The sequence below is a fragment of the Mchenga conophoros genome, linkage group LG16 (genome assembly GCF_057382185.1).
Source record: "Mchenga conophoros isolate Kocher_MC1m ecotype Shallow Benthic linkage group LG16, M_conophoros_male_GT1.1, whole genome shotgun sequence".
In the NCBI taxonomy this organism is placed as follows: Eukaryota; Metazoa; Chordata; class Actinopteri; order Cichliformes; family Cichlidae; genus Mchenga; species Mchenga conophoros.
Genome location: NC_140541.1, coordinates 36,341,170 through 36,363,037, shown reverse-complemented (window position 1 = coordinate 36,363,037; position 21,868 = coordinate 36,341,170). Strand labels below are relative to the sequence as shown.

The following is a 21,868-nucleotide window of genomic DNA, read 5'->3' as shown; positions in this document are numbered from 1 at the left end:
CAGTAGAGTTGTGGCTGAACCACATAAAAATATATCATTAATTTTAATCTCCCCAATCAATTACAATGTTATGTTGGAATGTTGTTAAAGAGGGTCAAAAATGTTTCAACCCAGTTTGTTTAGCAGATTCTGTATAGCAGCTTTATTATAGGGAGAACACAACTTCCAGATTGTATGTGTACTTTCAACCAAAAGGCAAATAACCAAACCACATGAACATCTAATAAAAGATATAAACATTGAAACACTGATCCAACATTGTTCTTGATTGACGGATCATTTGATCTTACACTTTTACCTGAACGTGGCTCCTTTTTTTGAAAAAACTTCCTTATATCCATTATGAACCTGGCTGTCTCTCTGTACACAAACACACAAACACACACACACAACAGGAGTTATAAGGTTAATGGGCATTCAGTCAGTTAGCTAGTTAGTATCCATTTCAAACAGGACAGTGGTAACAACAGTAGGCTACGGACAATTTTAAGTTTTAGATTTTAAAAAGGCTTTATACATTTCATGATGGTTGAGACATTGTATAACTAAAATAATTTGTTATACTTGAGCAATACTTGACTGAAAGATGAGTGATGGAAGAAGCATAGATAAAATAGTAATGTATGCACTCTGAACTGTGTGCATAGATTGGTTTTTGACCAGGACTGGATCATTCGAGATCTGAACCCTGTGGGTTCAGTGGCGAGCCAATCCCAAGAGAGTGACTGTAGACGGACCAGAGTACGGTGTGGCCAGCCGTGGGATCCATCTTCAGCGAACCTCAGGACTATAACTACATTCCTTGACACAGATAAGACTAACACTTTAAAAATCTACCCGGGTTGTCATGATCCTGGGCCATGTTGGCCCAGTATTCTTAGTTCTCATGTGTCTTTGTATTCAGTTCCCTGTTTAGGCTCTGTTTCCTGAGTTGCCCTGTTGTGTTGTTCCCTGAGTGCTTTCCCTTCATGGCTTTTACCCCCTGTGTGCCCCTCTGTGTATTCATGAGCCCTCGTCCCCTTTCGTGTTTATTCCGTGTCTCCCCTGCCCGTTATGTTGGTGTTCTACTCGTGCTCTCTCTCCTCCTGTCTGAACCTCTGTACTTCCTGTTTCACCTCTCCCGTCAGTGTTGTGTTCACTCCTGCCATGTCCCGTGATTATTATCAGTGTCACCTGTGTTCCCCGTGTGCTCCCACTTCCCTCGTTAACCCTCTGTGTATTTATGTCTGCGTCTCCCTCAGTTCTGTGTCGCGTTCTCCCTCATGTTGTGTGGATCTTCCTGTGTCTTCCTGCGAGTGTTAGTTTACTTTTTCCCAGTTAGTTCTGTATTTCCTGTATTCTGCCGTGCCAGCATTAAAGCTGTGTTTCTCGAGTTCATCCCCGTGTCTATGAGTTTTTGCATTTGGGTCCTCATCCTGCCTGCCACACAGCGACCCTTGACACGGGTAGTGTTAGAACCAGTGGACAGAAACACACACACACCACACACAGACAGGGATCTCTAATTTAGAGGAAGCTCTTTAATTAAAACTCTTTGGAGAATTTCCTTAAAGAGGATGTTTGGTTTTGATTTTATTTTTGAGCCCTTTAATGTGCGTTTGTGCACTGTAGGAAGACAGGCAGGGTTTGTAAATGTAAGAAGATTTTTTACATAATACAATATAATCAAGTGTGCCTTATATTCAAGTGTTCATATATTTCAACATAACCAAGCTTATTGTTAAAGAGAACAATGATGTATTCCTTACTTCAGTGTGTGAGATGTCAGATAAGCATGATATATTTCTGTATTCGTTATTTCAGAGTGCATGGGTGTGAAGTCAGATAAGCACTGAGCTAACGTCTAACCTCTCTCCAACTTCTCAGAGAAGAGGAAGTACTATGTAACCTGCTTTGTCCTATAAATAAAGCAAGCAAGCCTGCAATCGGTGTGTGTGTCTTCTCAGGGACATTCACCCGTGCGCACGTTCTTAAAACTCTCTGAGTTGGTCTGTAGTGTCTTATTTCTCTTACTTGTGATAGAACAAATGTGTACCCCTGACAGTAAACTTTACAACTTTCAATACAGTTTCTATTCAAATCACATCTTATCTATCATTGTGTGGTGCCTTCTCTGCTGATCCTTTCAAGGCTCCATAGTCTTACCTAGAACTTTCTGATACTAGTCCAAAGTTGTCGAGACAATATTTTAATGCGTATCTCATATTATTTAATTGTAATACCTGTTACACTATTGTGGGCATACTCAACCCATGGGAGTTGCTCACTCCAAGTTGTCTGATTGGTGGATGCCAAGCACCGGAGGCCCGCCTCGAGTTCCTGATTGGCCCGTTCTTTCTGGCCATTAGTCTGAGGGTGGAAACCAGAGGAGAGACTGACCTGCACTCCGAGGGCGTTGCAGAATGCTTTCCAGACCCGTGATGTGAACTGCGGCCCCCTATCAGAGACGATGTCCGTGGGGATTCCGTGAAGGCGAAAGACATGGTTAATCAGGAGTCGAGCTATTTCTAAAGCACTGGGGAGCTTGGGGAGGGGGACAAAGTGAGCAGCTTTCGAAAAACGATCAATGACAGTAAGGATGACTGAGTTACCTGATGAGGAAGGGAGGCCCGTGATGAAGTCCATTGCAATGTGTGACCACGGGCGGCCAGGGGTCGGTAGAGGTTGGAGAAGGCCGGAAGATGGCTGATTGACGCTCTTGTTTTGAGCGCATGTAGGAGGGGCAGCAATGTATTCGCGGACGTCCTTAGCTGAAGACGGCCACCAGGCGAAGCATTGGAGGAAGGTAATGGTGCGGTGGACCCCAGGGTGGCAGGTGAACTTGGCCGTGTGAGCCCAATGCAAAACTCGTGATCTGACAGTAGAGGGAACAAAGAGTAGGCCCGGGGGACCCATACCCGTACAGGGTCCGGTTCCGTTCGTTGGGCCTCTCGAATAGCTGACTCAATCTCCCAGGTTTTTGCCCCGACAACACACGTGGAAGGAAGAATGGGGGCGTCCTGAGCAGCGTCTTCGGAGGTGGGAAATTGGCGTGAGAGGGAATCGGGTTTGACATTACGAGAGCCGGGTCTGTAGGTGATTGTGAATTGGAATCTGGTGAGAAACAGAGGCCACCTAGCTTGCCTGGTGTTGAGTCGTTTTGCGGACCGGATGTATTCCAAGTTTTTGTGGTCCGTCCAAACCACGAACGGGCAGCTCCCTCCAACCAGTGATGCCACTCTTCTAAGGCCAGCTTGATGGCCAATAGCTCTCAGTTCCCCACATCATAAGTATCAGAAGTAAGCACAAGGATGAAGCTTACCGCCTTGTCGCTGGGAGAGCACCGCCCCCACTCCTGCGTCCGAGGCATCCACCTCCATCAACGAAGGGTTGACTGAGATCAGGTTGGATGAGGATGGGTGCAGAGGCAAAGCGCTCCTTCAGGCAAGAGAAAGCCTGGCGAGCCGGTTCATCCCAGCGGAAGGGGACCTTGGGTGAGGTGAGACGAGTCAGGGGTAGAGCGAGCTGGCTATAGTTGCGGATGAAACCGCGATAAAAGTTAGCGAAACCCAAGAAACTCTGAAGCTGCTTGCGATGGGATGGAGTGGGCCAGTTTAACACAGCCTGAACTTTGGAGGGGTCCGCTCTCAGGTTACCTTGTTCAATGACATAGCCCAGGAAAGAGACTGTGGAAGTATAAAACTCACATTTTCCCCCCTTCACGAAGAGACGGTTTTCCAGGAGGTGTTGGAGGACCTGCCTGACATGGCATTCGTGTTCAGAGACAGAATGAGAGAAAATGAGGATGTCATCCAGATAAACGAAAAGGAAGTGGTTAATGAAGTCGTCGTTTACCAGGGCCTGAAAAACAGCTGGGGCATTGGTGAGACCAAACGGCATGACAAGATATTCAAAATGACCAAGGTGAGTGTTGAAGGCTGCTTTCCATTCACCCCCCTCCCTTATTCTTACCAAATAGTAGGTGTTGTGCGGGTCCAGCTTAGTGAAGATGGTGGCCCCCTGAAGGAGCTCAAAGGCAGAATTTAAAAGAGTGAGTGGATATTTATTCTTCACTGAGATGTTGTTAAGGCCCTGATAATCAATACAAGGTCGGAAGCTCTTGTCTTTCTTGGCAACAAAGAAGAAGCCGGCGGCCACAGAAGATGACGAGGGGCGAATGAGACCTGCGGTGAGTGATTCGTTGATGTATTTTTCTATACTTTCACGTTCGGGCTGAGACAGACTGTATAGGCGGCTGGTAGGGAGAGGTGCACCTGGAAGAAGATCAATGCCGCAGTCATACGGCTAATGCGGAGGAAGCGAGCGTGCTCTATCCTTGCAAAACACTTGTTTGAGATCATGGTAGACGGGTGGCACGGAGGAGAGGTCCGGCGGCTTGGAGAGAAAAGAATTGGTTAGCGGTTCGGAAGAGGGGGTGGCAGCTTTAAGACAGGACATGTGACAATCCTCCCCCCCCACCCCACAATGCTCTCCTTTTTCCAATCGATAACAGGGTTATGTTGATGCAACCAACGGTAACCCAGAACTAGTGGCATGAGCGGAGCTTGAAACACATACAGCTGTATAGTCTGGGAATGATTGCCAGAGAGAGTCAGTAAAACGGGCTCAGTGATATGAGTGATGTTAGGAAGCCGCTGGCCACTGAGGGCGGTGACTTGGAGTGACTGTGGCAGAGGCTCGGAGTTCAGATTTAATCGTCGGGCCAGCGAAGCATCAATAAAGTTCTGTTCCGCCCCTGAATCGATTAGAGCCTTAAGAGGGTGGACCTGAAGCTGCACCGTTAATTTAGCTGCTAGCATGAGCCGTGGAGGAGATTGTGAACTAGAGACCTCGCCCACCTGAATTCTCCTCTCTACTGCGGCCTTTTGGCAGAGACGGGCAAACATTGGCAACATGACCCTTACGGCCGCAATAGAAACACTCACCGGCCCTCCACCGACGGTGCCTTTCCTCGAGTGAAAGGCGAGAGCGACCCAGCTGCATAGGTTGCTCACCCTCCTCCATGTTGTGCGACTCCGAATCTCTTCCGCCACTCGTAGCGCTTCCGCCCGATGCTGCTTCGCTGTGTCCCAGAGACATCTGGGAAACGTAGTCCTCAGTTCTGCGGCGCACACGTAAATGCCCGTCCACCTTTACACACAACGTTATCACATCAGACAAAGTTTTAGATAACTCTCTTATCACTAGTTTGCCCTTTAACTCATCACACACGTTGTTCAACAAAGTACTTATCAATGCTGGCTGCCCCCACCCGGTCTCTTCGGCCAACGTCCAGAACAAAATGAAGTATTCCGCCATACTTCGTCTTCCCTGCTTAAGATTTAGTAAATGGTGAGATGCTGCATCAGCGCCAGTACCTCTCTCAATCACACATTTAAATTTAGCAAGAAAATCCTTGTACGAGATGCTGGCGTCAGTTCTCAAAACAGCTTGAGCCCAGTTTAAAGCCGGTCTGTCACGGTCTTGGTGGCAGACCGTGGGGGGATGTTGGAGAAAGGACCCAAACGCTGGACTTAGTGGAATGAGCAGTGGGTTTATTTACAGTGAGGTAAATGTACACCATACAATAAATCTCCAAAGTGCTCCCTCGACTCCCGTGACGTGTCTTCCCCTAAGTGCTGGTATCTCGTGCTCTCTGCCCTGTGCCTTCGCACACCCCGTGTGTCTTGCAGTCCTGTGTTCCGCTGTCCTCCTGAGAAAAAACGACAGACACAGCCATTATGGCACCAACTCCAGCAGGCATACACTGACCAGCACTATCAACACTGACATGGAGTCTAACTCAACGATCCTGCGCTGGAGGAAGCTCCATCGCTCTGTTAAGTAGCTCCCCCGACGAGCCCAATCAGAAGCAGGTGTGTGAGAACCTAGGCGTGACCGGCAGCCGGCAGGGCCACGCCCATCAGGCCTGCAGGTGGCTGTCCTTCATTCTTCAGTCACACCCGCAGACACCCACACACCCACACCAGCATGGAACACAAGAGCACAGTGCAGCAAACATACATCCAATACACTAATAACAATAATAATAACAATAACAATAATGGTTCACACTGTTCACGAACCCCGAGTCCCCGGAACCGGGTCCGTGACACGGTCTGCGTAAGAGCTGGACAAAAAAGGCAATCTTAGCCTCGTCAGTTTCATATGTCCTCCGCAACTGTCTAAACTGCATTGTTATTTGGGTCAGAAAACCGGCACACTTGTGAAACTCACCCGCAAAGGTTTCCGGTGTTGGCAAAGCTCGCGCCGGGGGCTCCAAGCGAGTGGGATGAGGCGAAGCCAAAGGCCCGGGTGCTGGAGGCTCAGAAGCCGGTAACTGTGAGGAGACAGAGGGAGGAGAGGCTGCTGGGCTTACCAGGGGTACGCGCTGAGCAAGGGCCTGCATTAGAGTGGCCAACTGCTGATTGATGAGCTGCAGCATTTGTTCGTGGCGTTCCAAAACCTCCTCGGCCGGGAGGACGCGCTGCTGGGCGGCAGAGTCCGCTGAGTCCATATTCTGGCTGGATCGTTATATTAAGGTTCAATGCAGGGGACTCAAACGCGGGACTCCTGAATCAGCTGAACACAAGGGAAATCCAAGGGGGAAATCACTCAAGATGGCGGCGCGTGAACAACGCGAGGCTCAGTGTCTCTCCAGAATCTGCTATTTAGCGGTTTTTTATCTACTTTTAACCGGATTATTCGTCCAGAATTGCTGTGCGATCGTAAACAAAGGCGAGGTAGGCGCGGAGGGCTACGGGCTGAGCTAAAGCTAACACCACACCGGCTGCCTTTACCCAGTATTTTCCTCGCCAATGTCCGTTCTCTGGCAAACAAAATGGATGAAATACGGCTCTCCATCACTAACAACAGACGGATTATGGACTCAAATGTCATGTTTTTCACCGAAACATGGTTGAACAACAGCTGCCCGGACAATGCTATCGAGTTAGCAGGACGCCACACACACCGAGCCGACAGGCTAGCAGATGACTCCGGCAAGACCAGAGGTGGAGGTTTGTGCATTTATATTAACAATGCTTGGTGCATGAACTCCACTACTACTGAGAGTCACTGCTCACCTAATGCGGAGTTTTTAATGGTCAAATGCGGACCGTATTATCTCCCCAGAGAGCTCACTTCGATCATACTCACTGCCGTGTATATCCCCCCCGACGCTAATGCTAGGTTGGCCATGAAAGAACTTTCTGCAGCCATTAACAAACACCAGAATAAACACCCCGAGGCTGCTTTTATTGTTGCTGGCGACTTCAACCACACCAACTTAAAGTCAGTCCTCCCCAGATTCCACCAACATGTCTCCTGCCACACCAGAGGAGACAAGACTTTAGACCAGGGGTGCTCACACTTTTTCCGCATGTGATCTACTTATAAAATGACCAAGTCAAAATGATCTACCCACTACAAAAATCCAAAACATATACTTATTTATAAATATATTGAGGATTCTTTATATCTACCGCAATATCCAATATTTCACAACACAATTAACTATGTAAATTTTTTGTCATTACCTGAGTTTACTCTGATGACTTGCACTGAATTGAATCAGCCAGGGATGCATAGTCCGGACAGTAGCTGCTGACGGCCAGGTTTAAGAGAAAAAACCGAGAGCTAAAAATTGGAGTTAACTCGCTGACTAGCTTGTCAGTTTTACTACACTTCGCGCCGCTGTTTGCGCATGCGCAGCGACCTAAGCGTCAGAAAAAATCTGATGTCATCTGACTGGCGTCCCTGTATCAATCAAGTGACGGGATGGATGATAGGCTGGCATCTATTTTTTTAATGCCATGCAATCTACCAATACTACCTTTGCGATCGACTGGTCGATCGCGATCGACGTATTGAGCACCCCTGCTTTAGACCATGTGTATTCCAACCTGGCTGGAGCCTACAAAGCCACACCCCTCCCCCACATTGGACAATCGGACCATCTCTCCCTGTTCCTTACACCTAGGTATTCACTACTCATCCAACGTGTGAAACCTGCTGTGAGGACAATTAAAGTGTGGCCAGAGGGGACAGAGGCAGTGCTCCAGGACAGATTTAAAAACACAGACTGGAATATGTTCACCCACACAGACCTGGACCAGTACGCCTCATCTGTACTGGATTACATCTCCGAAACCACAGACAGTGTCACCACCCAGAAACGGATCACCATGTACCCCAACCAGAAGCCTTGGATGAACCGGGATGTTCGTCTCCTCCTGAAGGCCCGCAACACTGCCTTTAGGTCAGGAGATGCACACGCCTACAGCACAGCCAGGGCTAATCTAAAGAAGGGCATCAAAAAAGCCAAACACCATTACAAAAAGAAGGTAGAAGAACACTTCTCCAACTCCAACCCCCGACGAATGTGGCAAGGACTCCAGACCATTACAGACTACAGGACCACCAAACCCTCCCCCGCATCCTCTGATGTCTCCTTCCTCAACGAGCTCAACAACTTTTATGCTCGTTTTGAGCGAGGGAACCCCACAACCACAACCAAAGCAGACATGACGCCAGACCACCAACCTCTGACTCTCTCCCCCACCGATGTAGGAGCGGTGCTGAGCAGGATCAATGTCCACAAGGCTGCAGGTCCTGATGGCATCCCCGGGCGTGTTCTCAGAGCGTGTTCTGGGGAGCTTGCAGGAGTGCTCACAGACATATTCAATCTGTCCTTGGCCCACGCTGTGGTACCGGCCTGCTTCAAATCCACCTCCATCGTCCCGATACCCAAAAACTCCAACCCATCTTGCCTCAATGACTACCGCCCAGTAGCACTCACCCCCATCATCACTAAGTGCTTAGAGCAGCTGGTCCTAGCACACTTCAAATCCTGTCTCCCCCCCACCCTGGACCCCCACCAATTCGCATAGCGCCAGAACAGGAGCACAGAGGATGCAGTCTCCATCGCACTGCACTCTGTCCTCTCACACCTGGACAACAACAACACCTACGCCAGAATGCTGTTTATAGACTTCAGTTCAGCATTCAATACAATCCACCCCTCACAACTCATCAGGAAACTGACAGACCTGGGCATCAGTTCCCTCATCTGCAAATGGTTACTGGACTTCCTGACCAACCGCCCCCAACATGTCTGGCTGGATAACCACTGCTCATCTACCATCACAATGAACACCGGTGTACCACAAGGCTGTGTGATGAGCCCTTTCCTCTACTCCCTCTTCACCCACGACTGCAGACCTGCTGATGGTTCCAACACCATCATTAAGTTTGCAGATGACACCACGGTGATTGGCCTCATCAGTGACAACGATGAGGCCGCCTACAGGGAGGAGGTGGATCGTCTGGCTGAGTGGTGCAACACAAACAACCTGCTGCTTAACACCGAGAAGACCAAGGAGCTCATCGTGGACTACAGGAGGAATGCTGACCCACATCCACCCATCCACATTAAGGGGACGGCTGTGGAGCGTGTGAGCAGCTTCAAGTTCCTGGGAGTCCACATCTCCGAGGATCTCACCTGGACGACCAACTGCTCCAAGCTGGTCAAGAAGGCTCACCAGCGCCTCTTCTTCTTGAGGACTCTGAGGAAGAACCACCTGTCCTCAGACATCCTGGTGAACTTCTATCGTTGCACCATCGAGAGCATCCTGACCAACTGTATAACAGTCTGGTACGGGAACTGCTCTGCCTCGGACCGGAAGGCGTTGCAGAGGGTCGTGAAAACTGCCCAGCGCATCGCCGGAGCACCACTTCCTGCCATAAAAGACATCTACAGGAAGCGGTGTCTGAAAAGGGCTGGGAAAATCATCAAAGACCCCAGTCACCCATCACATGGACTCTTCACCCTCCTGCCCTCTGGGAGGCGCCACAGGAGCCTCCGGACTAAGACCACCAGGTACCGGAACAGCTTCTTCCCCACAGCTGTCAGACTCCTGAACTCTGCCTCCTGACATCTGACCCACGTTAAACTCATGGACTGAACATACACACACACAATGGACAACTGTACCCTCAAACACACAATAATAACATGGAGTGAACCACCACTCACAACCACTAGCACTTTATATAGCCTCTGTAGAAACTATCTACACCCTCACCTTATCTTAACTGCACTACTGTATAGCTCTGTGTAAATAATCATTCTGTACATTCAATAATCTTTAATCCTACAACTGTTTACAACTTGCATAGTTCCCATTTCTGTATAGCTGTATATCTCAGATTTCTGTAAAGTTATTTATTTCATATTCTGTATAGTTTTTCATATTTATATCCTGTTCATAGCTTGTACTCACTACAGCCTGTACATACTTAGTTATAGAATATTCACAACATACTTCATACCGTGTACATTATAACATACCATAATAGACCCATTTCTGTAATATACTTACATATCTATACTATTGCTAATATATATTGTAATATACCTATATCACTAAAGCACTTCTGGATGGATGCAAACTGCATTTCGTTGCCCTGTACCTGTGCATGTGCAATGACAATAAAGTTGAATTCTATTCTATTCTATTCTATTCTATACTCGCTCTCCAACTCTCCACATACATGACAGCAGTCCTTCTTTTCACACTTGACACACAGATTCACACGGGAAAGGTAATCCAGGGGCTCTGTAGATAAGGAGACAGGAATGAGAACGATATTCACAAAAGACACTTGACTTATCTTGAGCTGTAGCTTGACTTTCACTGACGCGTGGCAGACAAAGATCCAGCGAAGACCAGCAGTCACCTCCTGGCTTAAATGCCGTTCACCTTGATGGGCATCAGATGTGTTCTTTTCTGTGGGTGTGGGCGTGGGCCGAGGGCGTGAACCCACAATGAGTTCTTCCCCGGTGATGGAGAGGAGGAGAGAGAGAGAGCACGAGAGAGAGAAAAAGACAGAAAAGGCCGATCAGCATCTCGCCGATCCCCCAGGCCGTGACACTTGGGGCAGGAACTCGTCTCTGACCTGAAGTGGGCCCTCCACCCTTTTCCGGCTGAGGACCATGGCCTCAGATTTGGAGGTGCTGATTCTCATCACCCGATGAAGCCAACAGAACCACAAACTAGAGATGAGATTCTGAGAACACCCACAAAGAGCTTTCGGACGTAGCTTTGCCACTGCTCCAGGTGGCTCTGCACAGAGTGGAGAGCTACATTGATGGCATCTTCTATGGATCTGTTCGCATAATTTGCAAACTGGTAATCACTGGTCTGATCCACAATGAAGACGAGTCAACGTATAGACCAGCTGTTCCACTGTTGCAGTCAGAACCACCAGGACCCGACTGTGGACGCGATCTGAAGTGGTCCCCACATATAGACTCTATCCAGAAGAAGGCCCAGCAGAGGTTATGGTTCCTGCAGCAACTCAGAATTTACAACCTGATCTCTGAGACCATGGTTTTATGCAAAAAAACTTTTGATTTACTCTTTTCTGGGCTGGAGGAAAAGGGGGTGATCGTGGTGCAACGAGAAGGTTACATGACTCTGCAGAAAATTGGAGAGGTACCTGGGATCGAATCTTTCCATTGTGGAATAGGAAAGGTAGAGAGTGAGCAGGCGGCAGAGTAACAGGTAAGTAGCAGGTAACAGGTGCAAACAAGTCTTTTTTCCACAAAGTTACTAAGAGGCAAAGACAAAACAACATTCACAAGAACTTCTTACTGTCTTACTAGTGACTTCAGCAAACGTCAGAGAGCCTGATCATTATCACTGAAGCAACAATGATCTGACTGGACTACGAAGGACTACAAACGAAAAACAGAAGAAAACCACAACAAGCCCTGGACAATTATGTTTAATTGGCATAAATGTAAAAAAATCCTAACAGTATTATGAAGAAAGCATTTTTTTTAATAAAGGTGTAAAACGTTTGAATATTTCTTTTTCAAGAACCTGCAGGTTTGTTTTATTATGTGTTTAGTACATGATACATATTAAATCCCCTGTGATCTTCCAAAGCTGTGAGCTTTCATTCCAGATCAATGATTGGCTGGTTTGAAATCCCAGCTCACGTGTTGCTGTTATCTGTACCTGATAGAGGAGAGAGGAGAACAGATACAGTGAGAGACTAGGCTTCACTTAGATCTCTCAATCACAATGAATAATGTTTCTGTAATAACAATGTTTTTTCTTTCAGGTTTCAATGAAACAATCAGTCACAGGTTTGTTCTCTTTTTCCTCAGTTTGTTGTGTTACTGCATCATTTGCCTCGTCAATGTTTCTCTCATTGTGATCATCATCTTGGACAGCAACCTCCATGAATCAATGTATATTCTACTCTGTGTCTTTTGCATCAATGCACTTTATGGAACAGCAGGTTTCTACCCTAAATTTCTCTGGGATCTCCTCTCTGATGTTCATCTCATCTCATATTACGGTTGCCTTATTCAGACTCAGGTGATTTATTCTTTTGTCTGTGGTGAACTGTCGATTCTTGCACTCATGGCATATGACAGATATGTGGCCATATGTCAGCCACTGAAGTACCACTCTATCATGTCAAAGCAAAGAGTCATTAGGTTTGCATGTTTTTTGTGGTTCACAACTTTCTGCATTGTGGCTACGAATGCCTTTCTAACATCCAGACTGAAGTTATGCAGCCCGTATCTTTCCACACTCTTCTGTGTGAACTGGATTATTGTTCAACTCGCTTGTTTTCCAGCACAAACTATAGTTAATGGCATATTTGCAAATATTACAATAATTATTTATTTGCTTCATGGTGTTTTTATAGTTTGGTCCTATATGTATATCATTCAAACATGTGTAAAGTCTATAGAAAACAGGGCAAAGTTCATGCAAACATGTGTCCCACATCTCATCTCATTATTTACTTTTGTTGTGGCAATACTTACTGATATTATAAGTATGCGACTGGGTTCGAAAGAGTTGCCTCGGACCTTTCAAAACTTTGTAGCATTAGAGTTTCTTGTCATTCCTCCTATTATGAATCCTCTGATTTACGGTTTCAAACTGACCAAAATTCGAAAAAGATTTTATAGTGTTGTTATTTTAAAAATAACTAAATTTTGTTTTATTCGATCAGAAAATAGTTTCACACACAGCTAAGTGTCACACCCATTGTTTGACATCCATTTTAAAATAAGTCCAAAATTTTTTTTTATTTTTACTGAAATTTGTGTTTTATTTGGAGTTGTCTGAAAACATGTCTATTGATGTGAGCGGATATGAAGTTTTATCATTTATCTGCATTTCCCAGATGATTTACATTTTGTATATGTCTTTGCACTAAATGTATTTTTGATGGTCACCTGCCTAATTACCAAAAAAACACTGATATGTAGAAAGGCTTTAAATTTCACTCTCTTTCTTCTCATTACCGTTCAAGGAAATAACAGGCACCGTGGAGACTGCACATGTGAAAAGGATTAAAAGACAAACTGTTTTAGATGTGGCAGCACTATCAGAGTGTCAATCTATTTTGATATTATGCTGTCTTATAAATCTGATCCACAACCACATGGATGTGAAGCAGTTTTAGTCGTTTTCTCAGTTTATCCTCTTTTTCTTCAACACTTATTGAAACAGTCAGAGGTTTTAGCAACTGGACCACTTTTAGAATTTCTGTTTAATCAAACATGAAAGTCTGTTTTTACTTAACACTTGTACAATTAGGTAGTGACCGAAAGAACGAGATCGCGGATACAAGCGGCAGAAATGAGCTTCCTCCGAAGGGTGGCTGGCCTCTCCCTTAGAGATAGGGTGAGAAGTTCGGCCATCCGGGAGGGGCTCAGAGTAGAGCAGCTGCTGCTCCACATCGAAAGGAGCCAGCTGAGGTGGTTCGGGCATCTGACAAGGATGCCCCCTGGGCGCCTCCTGGGTGAGGTGTTCCAGGCATGTCCCACCGGGAGGAGGCCCCGGTGCAGACCCAGGACACGCTGGAGAGATTATATCTCTCGGCTGGCCTGGGAACACCTTGGTATTCCCCCGGATAAGCTGGAGGAGGTGGCTGGGGAGAGGGAGGTCTGGGCCTCTTTGCTTAGGCTGCTGCCCCCGCGACCCGGCCCCGGACAAAGCGGATGAAGATGGATGGATGGATGGACTTGTACAATTAAATGGCTTTTCCATTGTTTGAAGGATTGAAAATTGAAGCTGAACATTTACAGTGCAAATCAGTTTTTCTACATGATAATGTGTTTGTTTTTACTGTATTAAGTAAAAAGAAATGAGAAACCTGTTAAACAGTAAGAAATAAATGTGTACAATTGCAAAAAAAAAAAAAAGAAGTTCTGGTAGCTCATTTCTCAGCAGCAAGTGAGGCCAAGAAGCACCACATCCAAAACTACCAGCAAAGGCCTCCCCAATAGGCGTGTTCTCTCCCTGCTGTTCTTGACCCTCTAAACTGATTGACTAGAATGTCTTTTATTGTCACTATAAACATGTACAAAGAGATTCAGAGCATCTCCTACCCAGTGCAGACATGTGGGAAAAGAAGAAAGGGGGGTGAGGTGCACAGTTCCGTGGCACTGTATACATATGAGCAGGTCAATATCAAAAAATATCAAATATCCAAATACTGGAAAAAAAAATAGTCTATATTTACAGTGGGGTATTTGACATAAATTAAATATTGCACAGTGGTGGTAGTGGTTGTATATTCTGTGTATAGAGGAGAGGCTTGAATTGGGGGGTGAAACTGTGTCATCGGTTCACGTGTGAGTTCAGGGTACTCATGGTTTTTGCAAAGGAACTGTTCCTAAGTCTGTCAGTGTTTGTGCTGATGCACCTGTAGCGCTTCCCTGAGGGAAGTAGATCGAACAGGTCAAAACCTGGGTGGCAGCTGCCCTTGATGATGTTTGTTGCTCTGTTGAGGCAGCGGGTGAAACAATTGTCTGCCAAGGAGGGGAGAGGGCAGCCAATAATCTTCTGTGCTGCCTTGATTACACTGTGAAGCTTCACTCTGTTCCCATCTGGTCAGCTGCCGTACCTTACTTTGATGCAGTATGTCAGCAGGCTGTCAATGGACGAGCAGTAGAAGACCAGCAGCAGGTTGGAGTCCAGTTTGTGCTTCCTGGGAAACTGGAAGGTGTGGACCCTCTCCAACCATTACTGTTTATGTATCGGGGGCCTAAGTCAGTGCTTTGCCACCTGAAGTTGACAATGATCTCTTTGGTTTTTATAATGGTCAGTGCTAGTTTTTTTTCTCTGAACACTATGATGTCAACTTCAGGACTTCCTCTCTGTAGGCTGCCTTGTCTCCGTTTGAGATAAGTCTGACTAATGTGGTGTCTTCAGCAAACTTGATGATGATGTTGTTGTTGTGGGTCGAACTGCAGTCTTAGGTTTAGAGACAATACAGGAGGGGGCTCAGCACACAGCCTTGTGGGGAGCCAGTGCTCAGCATGTGAGTGGAGGAGAGATAGGGGTCAAGTCTTACAGTCTGGGGCCGGTTGGTGAGAAAGTCAAAGGCCAAGAGTGACCAGTTTGGTGAAGAGGATATCCGGGATGATTGTATAGAAAGCTGAGCTGTAATCCAGAAAGAGCATCCATCCATCCATCTGCTTATCCGGGGCCAGGTCACAGGGCCCGCAGCCCTATCAGAGAAGCCCAGACCTCCCTCTCCTCAGCCACTTCCTCCAACTTGTCTGGGGGAACACCAAGGCATTCCCAGGGCAGCTGAGAGATAAAATCTCTCTAGTGTGTCCCAGGTCTGCCTCGGGGCCTCCTCCTGGTGGGACATGCCCGAAACACCTCATTCAGGAGGTGCCCAGGATGCCCGAACAACCTCAACTGGCTTCGCTTAATGTGGAGGAGCAGCTGCTCTACTCTGAGCCCCTTCCGGAAGACTGAACTTCTCACCCTATCTCTAAGGGAGAGGCCAGCCACCCTTGAGAGGAAACCCATTTCTGCCGCTTGTATCCGCAATCTCGTTCTTTCGGTCACTACCCACAGCTCATGACCATAGGGGAGGGGAGGGACGTAGATCGACCAGTAAATTGCGAGCTTTGCTTTTACACTCAGCTCTCTCTTCACCACAACAGACTGGTATATCATCCATATCACTGCAGCCACAGCACCAATCTGTCTTTCGATCTCACGTCTCTCGTCACTCATAAACAAGACCCCGAGATACTTAAACTTGGGGCAGGAACTCGTCCCTGACCTGAAGTGGGCCCTCCACCCTTTTCCGGCTGAGGACCATGGCCTCAGATTTGGAGGTGCTGATTCTCATTCCCACTGCTTCACACTCAGCTGTGAACCGTTCCAAAGCGAGCAGAAGGCCATCACCTGATGAAGCCAACAGAACCACAAACTAGAGATGAGATTCTGACAAACCCCACAAAGAGCTTTCTGACGTAGCTTTGCCACTGCTCCAGGTGGCTCAGCACAGAGTGGAGAGCTACGTTGATGGCATCTTCTGTGGATCTGTTTGCATGATTTGCAAACTGGTAATCACTGGTCTGATCCACAATGACGATGAGTCCGCATACAGACAGGACGTGGACCAGCTGTTCCACTGTTGCAGTCAGAACCATCCGGACCAAACTGTGGAGGTGACAGTGAACCTTCAGACTCACCCTAACTATCCTTTAAATAGAGTACTTACCGTGGATCACTTCAAATTCCTAGGACCCACCTTTCCACACAGTCTGAAGTGGTCCCCACATATAGACTCTATCCAGAAGAAGGCCCAGCAGAGGTTGTGGTTCCTGCAGCAACTCAGAATTTGCAACCTGATCTCTGAGACCATGGTTTTACGCAAAAAAAAATTTGATATACTTATTTCTGGGCTGGAGGAAAAGGGGGTGATCGTGGTGCAACGATAAGGTTACATGACTCTGCAGAAAATTGGAGAGGTACCTGGGATGGAATCTTTCCATTGTGGAATAGGAAAGGTAGAGAGTGAGCAGGTGGCAGAGTAACAGGTAAGTAGTAGGTAACAGGTGCAAACAAGTCTTTTTTCCACAGAGTTACTAAGAGGCAAAGACAAAGCAACATTCACAAGAACATCTTACTGTCTTTCTAGTGACTTCAGCAAACGTCAGAGAGCCTGATCATTATCACTGAAGCAACAACGATCTGACTGGACTACGAAAGACTACAAACGAAAAACAGAAGAAAACCACAACAAGCCCTGGACAATTATGTTTAATTGGCATAAATGCCTCTCTGTGAATCGCTACCTTATCGTGGTGGAGGGGTTTGTGTGTCCCAGGGATCCCAGGGGCTATGTTGTCTGGGGGCTTTTGCTACCTGGTAGGGTCTCCCATGGCAAATTGGTCCTGGGTGAGGGACCAGACAAAGAGAGATTCAGAAGACCCTTATGAAGAGAACATCGAGGGAACAGTTTACCCTTCCCGGGATAGGGTTACCGGGGCCCCGCCCTGGAGCCAGGCCCGGGGAGGGTGCCCGAGGGCGAGCGTCTGGTGGCCAGGCCTTAGTCCATGGGGCCCGGCCAGGCACAGCCCGAAGAGGAGACATTGGCCCATCCTCTCGCAGAACCACCACCCGCAGTGGGCGCCATAGGGGTCGGGTGCATTGTGTGCCGGGTGGGGATATGGAATGTCACCTCTCTGGTGGGGAAGGAGCCTGAGTTAGTGCGTGAGGTTGAGAGGTACCAGCTAGATATAGTCGGGCTCACCTCTACACATGGCTTGGGCTCTGGAACCAGTCTCCTGGAGAGGGGCTGGACTCTGTCTCAGTCTGGAGTTGCCCCTGGTGAGAGGCGGCGGGCTGGGGTGGGTATTCTAATATCCCCTCGGCTTGCTGCCAGTATGTTGGGGGTTTTTCCCGGTGGATGAGAGGCTTTGTTCCCTGCGCCTTAGGGTCGGGGAACGGGTCCTGACTGTCATCTGCGCTTATGCGCCGAGTGGCAGTTCAGAGTACCCAGCCTTCTTAGAGTCCCTGGGACGGGTGCTGGAAGGTGCTCCACCTGGAGACTCTGTTGTCCTGCTGGGAGACTTCAATGCTCACGTGGGTAACGACAGCGAGACCTGGAGGGGCGTGATTGGGAGGAACGGTCTCCCTGATCTGAACCTGAGTGGTGTTTTGTTATTGGACTTCTGTGCAAATCACAGTTTGGCCATAACGAACACCTTGTTCGAACATAAGAGTGTCCATAAGTGCACATGGCACCAGGACGCTCTAGGCTGCAGGTCGATGATCGATTTTGTAATCGTATCACCAGACCTGTGACCATATGTTCTGGACACTCGGGTAAAGAGAGGGGCTGAGCTGTCAACTGATCACCACCTGGTGGTGAGTTGGATAAGGTGGCGGGGGAGGATGCTGGACAGACCCGGTGCACCTAAACGCATAGTGAGGGTGTGCTGGGAACGTCTGGCAGAGGCCCCAGTCCGCGAGATCTTCAACGCACACCTCCAGCAGAGCTTCAACAGCATTCCGAGGGAGACTGGGGACATTGAGTCCAAATGGACCATTGTTGGGAGATTTTGAGTTTTGTGTCATGTTTATTTTGTAGCTTCATTTAAAGGAAGAAGAGCTTATGAGTTGTACAACTGCAGAATAGGGAAGTGAGACATTGCGTGCAGAGAATATGTGCTATGACCGTTAAATGCCTTTTTTCTGTTTCAACAGATAAGCTAACGGTCCCTCCTTTTAAGGAGTTGTTATTGAGTTCTATACATGCCACACCTATTGTTGTGAAAGCTGTTTGAGTATAAAATAAAGGATGTACTGATGCCCCGCGTGATTCCTCTGTGACACATCTAGTGCACACGTTAGTGCAGAACAGATCGGATCGTGTCAGGGCATCGCCCATGTACATGCAATATCTTTGAGTCTGTGTTTCTTGCCTCCTAAGAGTTTTTTCCTCACAACCATGTTCAGCGTCTCCATTGACGAAGCTGCTGCATTGAGCTGTGGCTGCAAGGTGGTTGGTGCCTGCCGTGGTGGTAATCCCTGAACCAAATGGTGGACACCAGAGGTGAAGGGAGCCACCAGGCTGAAGAAGGAGTCCTATCGGGCTTGGTTAGCCTGTGGGACTCCAGAGGAAGCCGACAGGTATCGACAGGCCAAGCGGAATGCGGCTCGAGCAGTGGCTGAAGCAAAAACTTGGGTGTGGGAGGAGTTCGGAGAGGCCATGGAAAAAGACCTTCGGACAGCCTCGAAGAGATTCTGGCAAACCGTCAGGCATCTCAGGAGGGGAAAGCGGTGATCTACCTGCACTGTGTATAGTGCTGTCGGAGCGCTGCTGACGTCGACTGAGAAAATGGTCAGGCGGTGGAAGGAATACTTCGAGGACCTCCTTAATCCCACTGACATGTCTTCCAAGGAGGAAGCAGAGTCTGGGGATGAGGGGAATGACCCGCCAATTTCCAGGGGCGAGGTCACTGAGGCATATTAAACAACTCCTTGGTGGAAGAGCCCCTGGTGTTGATGAGGTCTGCCCCGAGTTCCTGAAGGCTCTGGACGTTGTAGGGCTGTCCTGGTTGACACGCCTCTACAATGTTGCGTGGATATCAGGGGCAGTACCCCTGGACTGGCAGAACGGGGTGGTGGTCCCCATCTTTAAGAAGGGAGACCGGAGGGTGTGTTCCAACTACAGGGGGATCACACTCCTCAGCCTCCCTGGGAAAGTCTATGCCAGGGTGCTGGAAAGGAGAGTTCGTCCGCTAGTCGAACCTCGGATACAGGAGGAACAATGTGGTTTTCGTCCTGGTCGCGGAACACTGGACCAGCTCTTTATCCTCTCAAGGATACTTGAGGGTGCATGGGAGTTTGCCCAACCAGTCTACATGTGTTTTGTGTACTTGGAGAAGGCATTCGACCGTGTCCCTCAGGGTGTCCTGTGGGAGGTGTTGCGGGAGTATGGGGTGTCTGGCCCATTGCTACGGGCCATTCGATCCCTATACAACCGTTGCAAGAGCTTGGTTCGCATTGCCGGCAATAAGTCGGACTCGTTCCCGGTGGGTGATGGGCTCCGCCAGGGCTGCCCTTTGTCACCGGTTCTGTTCATAATTTTTATGGACAGGATTTCTAGGCGCAGCCAAGTGGAGGAGGGCTTACAGTTTGGTGGCCTAAGAATCTCATCTCTGCTTTTTGCGGATGATGTGGTTCTGTTGGCTTCATCAGGTGGGGGCCTCCAGCTCGCACTGGAACGGTTCGCAGCCGAGCGTGAAGCAGCGGGAATGAGCATCAGCACCTCCAAATCTGAGGCCATGGTTCTCAGCCGGAAAAGGGTGGAGGGCCCACTCCGGGTCGGGGATGAGTTCCTGCCCCAAGTGGAGGAGTTCAAGTATCTCGGGGTGTTGTTCGCGAGTGATGGGAGAAGGGAGCCGGAGATCAACAGACGGATTGGGGCTGCAGCTGCAGTAATGCGGACGCTGCACCGGTCCGTCATGGTGAAGAGAGAGCTGAGTGTAAAAGTGAAGCTCTCAATTTACCGGTCGATCTACGTCCCTACCCTCCCGTATTGGCCACGAGCTGTGGGTAGTGACCGAAAGAACGAGATCGCGGATACAAGTGGCAGAAATGAGCTTCCTCCGAAGTGTGGCTGGCCTCTCCCTTAGAGATAGGGTGAGAAGTTCGGCCATCTGGGAGGGGCTCAGAGTAGAGCTGCTGCTCCACATCGAAAGGAGCCAGCTGAGGTGGTTCGGGCATCTGACAAGGATGCCTCCTGGGCGCCTCCTGGGTGAGGTGTTCCAGGCATGTCCCACCGGGAGGAGGCCCCGGGGCAGACCCAGGACACGCTGGAGAGATTATATCTCTCAGCTGGCCTGGGAACGCCTTGGTGTTCCCCCGGATAAGCTGGAGGAGGTGGCTGGGGAGAGGGAGGTCTGGGCCTCTCTGCTTAGGCTGCTGCCCCCTGTGACCCGGCCTCGGATAAAGCGGATGAAGATGGATGGATGGCATAAATGTAAGAAATTCCTAACAGTATTATGAAGAAAGCATTTTTTTAATAAAGTTGTAAAACTTTTTAATAATTCTTTTTCAAGAACCTGCAGGTGCGTTATATTATGTGTTTAGTACATGATACATATTAACCCTTTAAGACTTAACATAGAACCAAGTCCGCCAGAGCTTATATTATATTTTTACAAGTTGTAGTGCCATTTGTGGGAGCATTTCAAGTTGCTATACATCAATACAACCATTATAGCCCAAATTGTAATAATATGTATGCATTATGTGCATAGTAATTACATAAATTGCAAAAGGTGCAATAAACTACAAAAAAATTGAAAATCGTTTTTGTTTTTTTTAACATATATTTCTAGTTAGAGAAGTTTAAGAGGCTTATCCCTCAAAACTTTAAATACAAAAAATTTGCACAAAATAGTTTCCCGCCATGGGAAATTTATTTTGAGTGTCTTCATAGTTTTATTTTTGAAATACACCAGTTTTTATATACTGCAGGAAAAACGAAAATAAATATTATAGTGTAAATTTACAAAACAGCAGCATATGCATCAAAATAAACTATGTCCAACAGTGCAATATGAGTCCTAAGCATTCGAGAAACAACACAGAAAGTCATAAAGTCAAAGATAACTTTTAAAAACACCAGTATAGGCTCATGAGGCCCTGATGGTAAAAAAGTACATTTCCGCGAAAATGACGTCACTTCTGATTTCGGGAAGGTAATGGCGGGCATGCGAAAGTTCGCGCTGACGTCTATTCCAACGTAGGAAATGCAGTTTTTTGCAAAGCTATATGTGGAAGGAAACCGTGACCTAGGACAAGCTGATGGCATAAGATGTAAGTACAACTCCTCCGGTTTCATATGCAAAAAAATTTATTGCGCTACCTTACGTGGTTGCAGTGATACCGGGATTTAAAAATAGTTATGCAAAACAGAGCGTGCCCGCTCCCACCGGTTTTAAAGAGTTAAATCCCTTGTGATCTTCCAAAGCTGTGAGCTTTCATTCCAGATCAATGATTGGCTGGTTTGAAATCCCAGCTCACGTTGC

At 47.8% G+C, this 21,868-nt stretch overlaps 1 protein-coding gene across 1 annotated transcript; it reads left to right on the top strand.

Moving 5' to 3' along the window:
- Positions 1 to 12,059: 12,059 nt before the first annotated feature.
- Positions 12,060 to 13,043, top strand: LOC146557253 (olfactory receptor 2K2-like). The gene has a single exon (XM_085249258.1). The coding sequence runs from the start codon at positions 12,072 to 12,074 to the stop codon at positions 13,041 to 13,043; it is 972 nt and encodes a 323-aa protein (XP_085105384.1). The 5' UTR covers positions 12,060 to 12,071.
- The last annotated feature ends 8,825 nt before the right edge of the window (positions 13,044 to 21,868 follow it).

What these genes read in the sequence shown, in the direction of transcription:
- LOC146557253 (XM_085249258.1), top strand. Translation starts at nt 12,072, where the DNA reads ATGAATAATGTTTCTGTAATAACAATGTTTTTTCTTTCAGGTTTCAAT.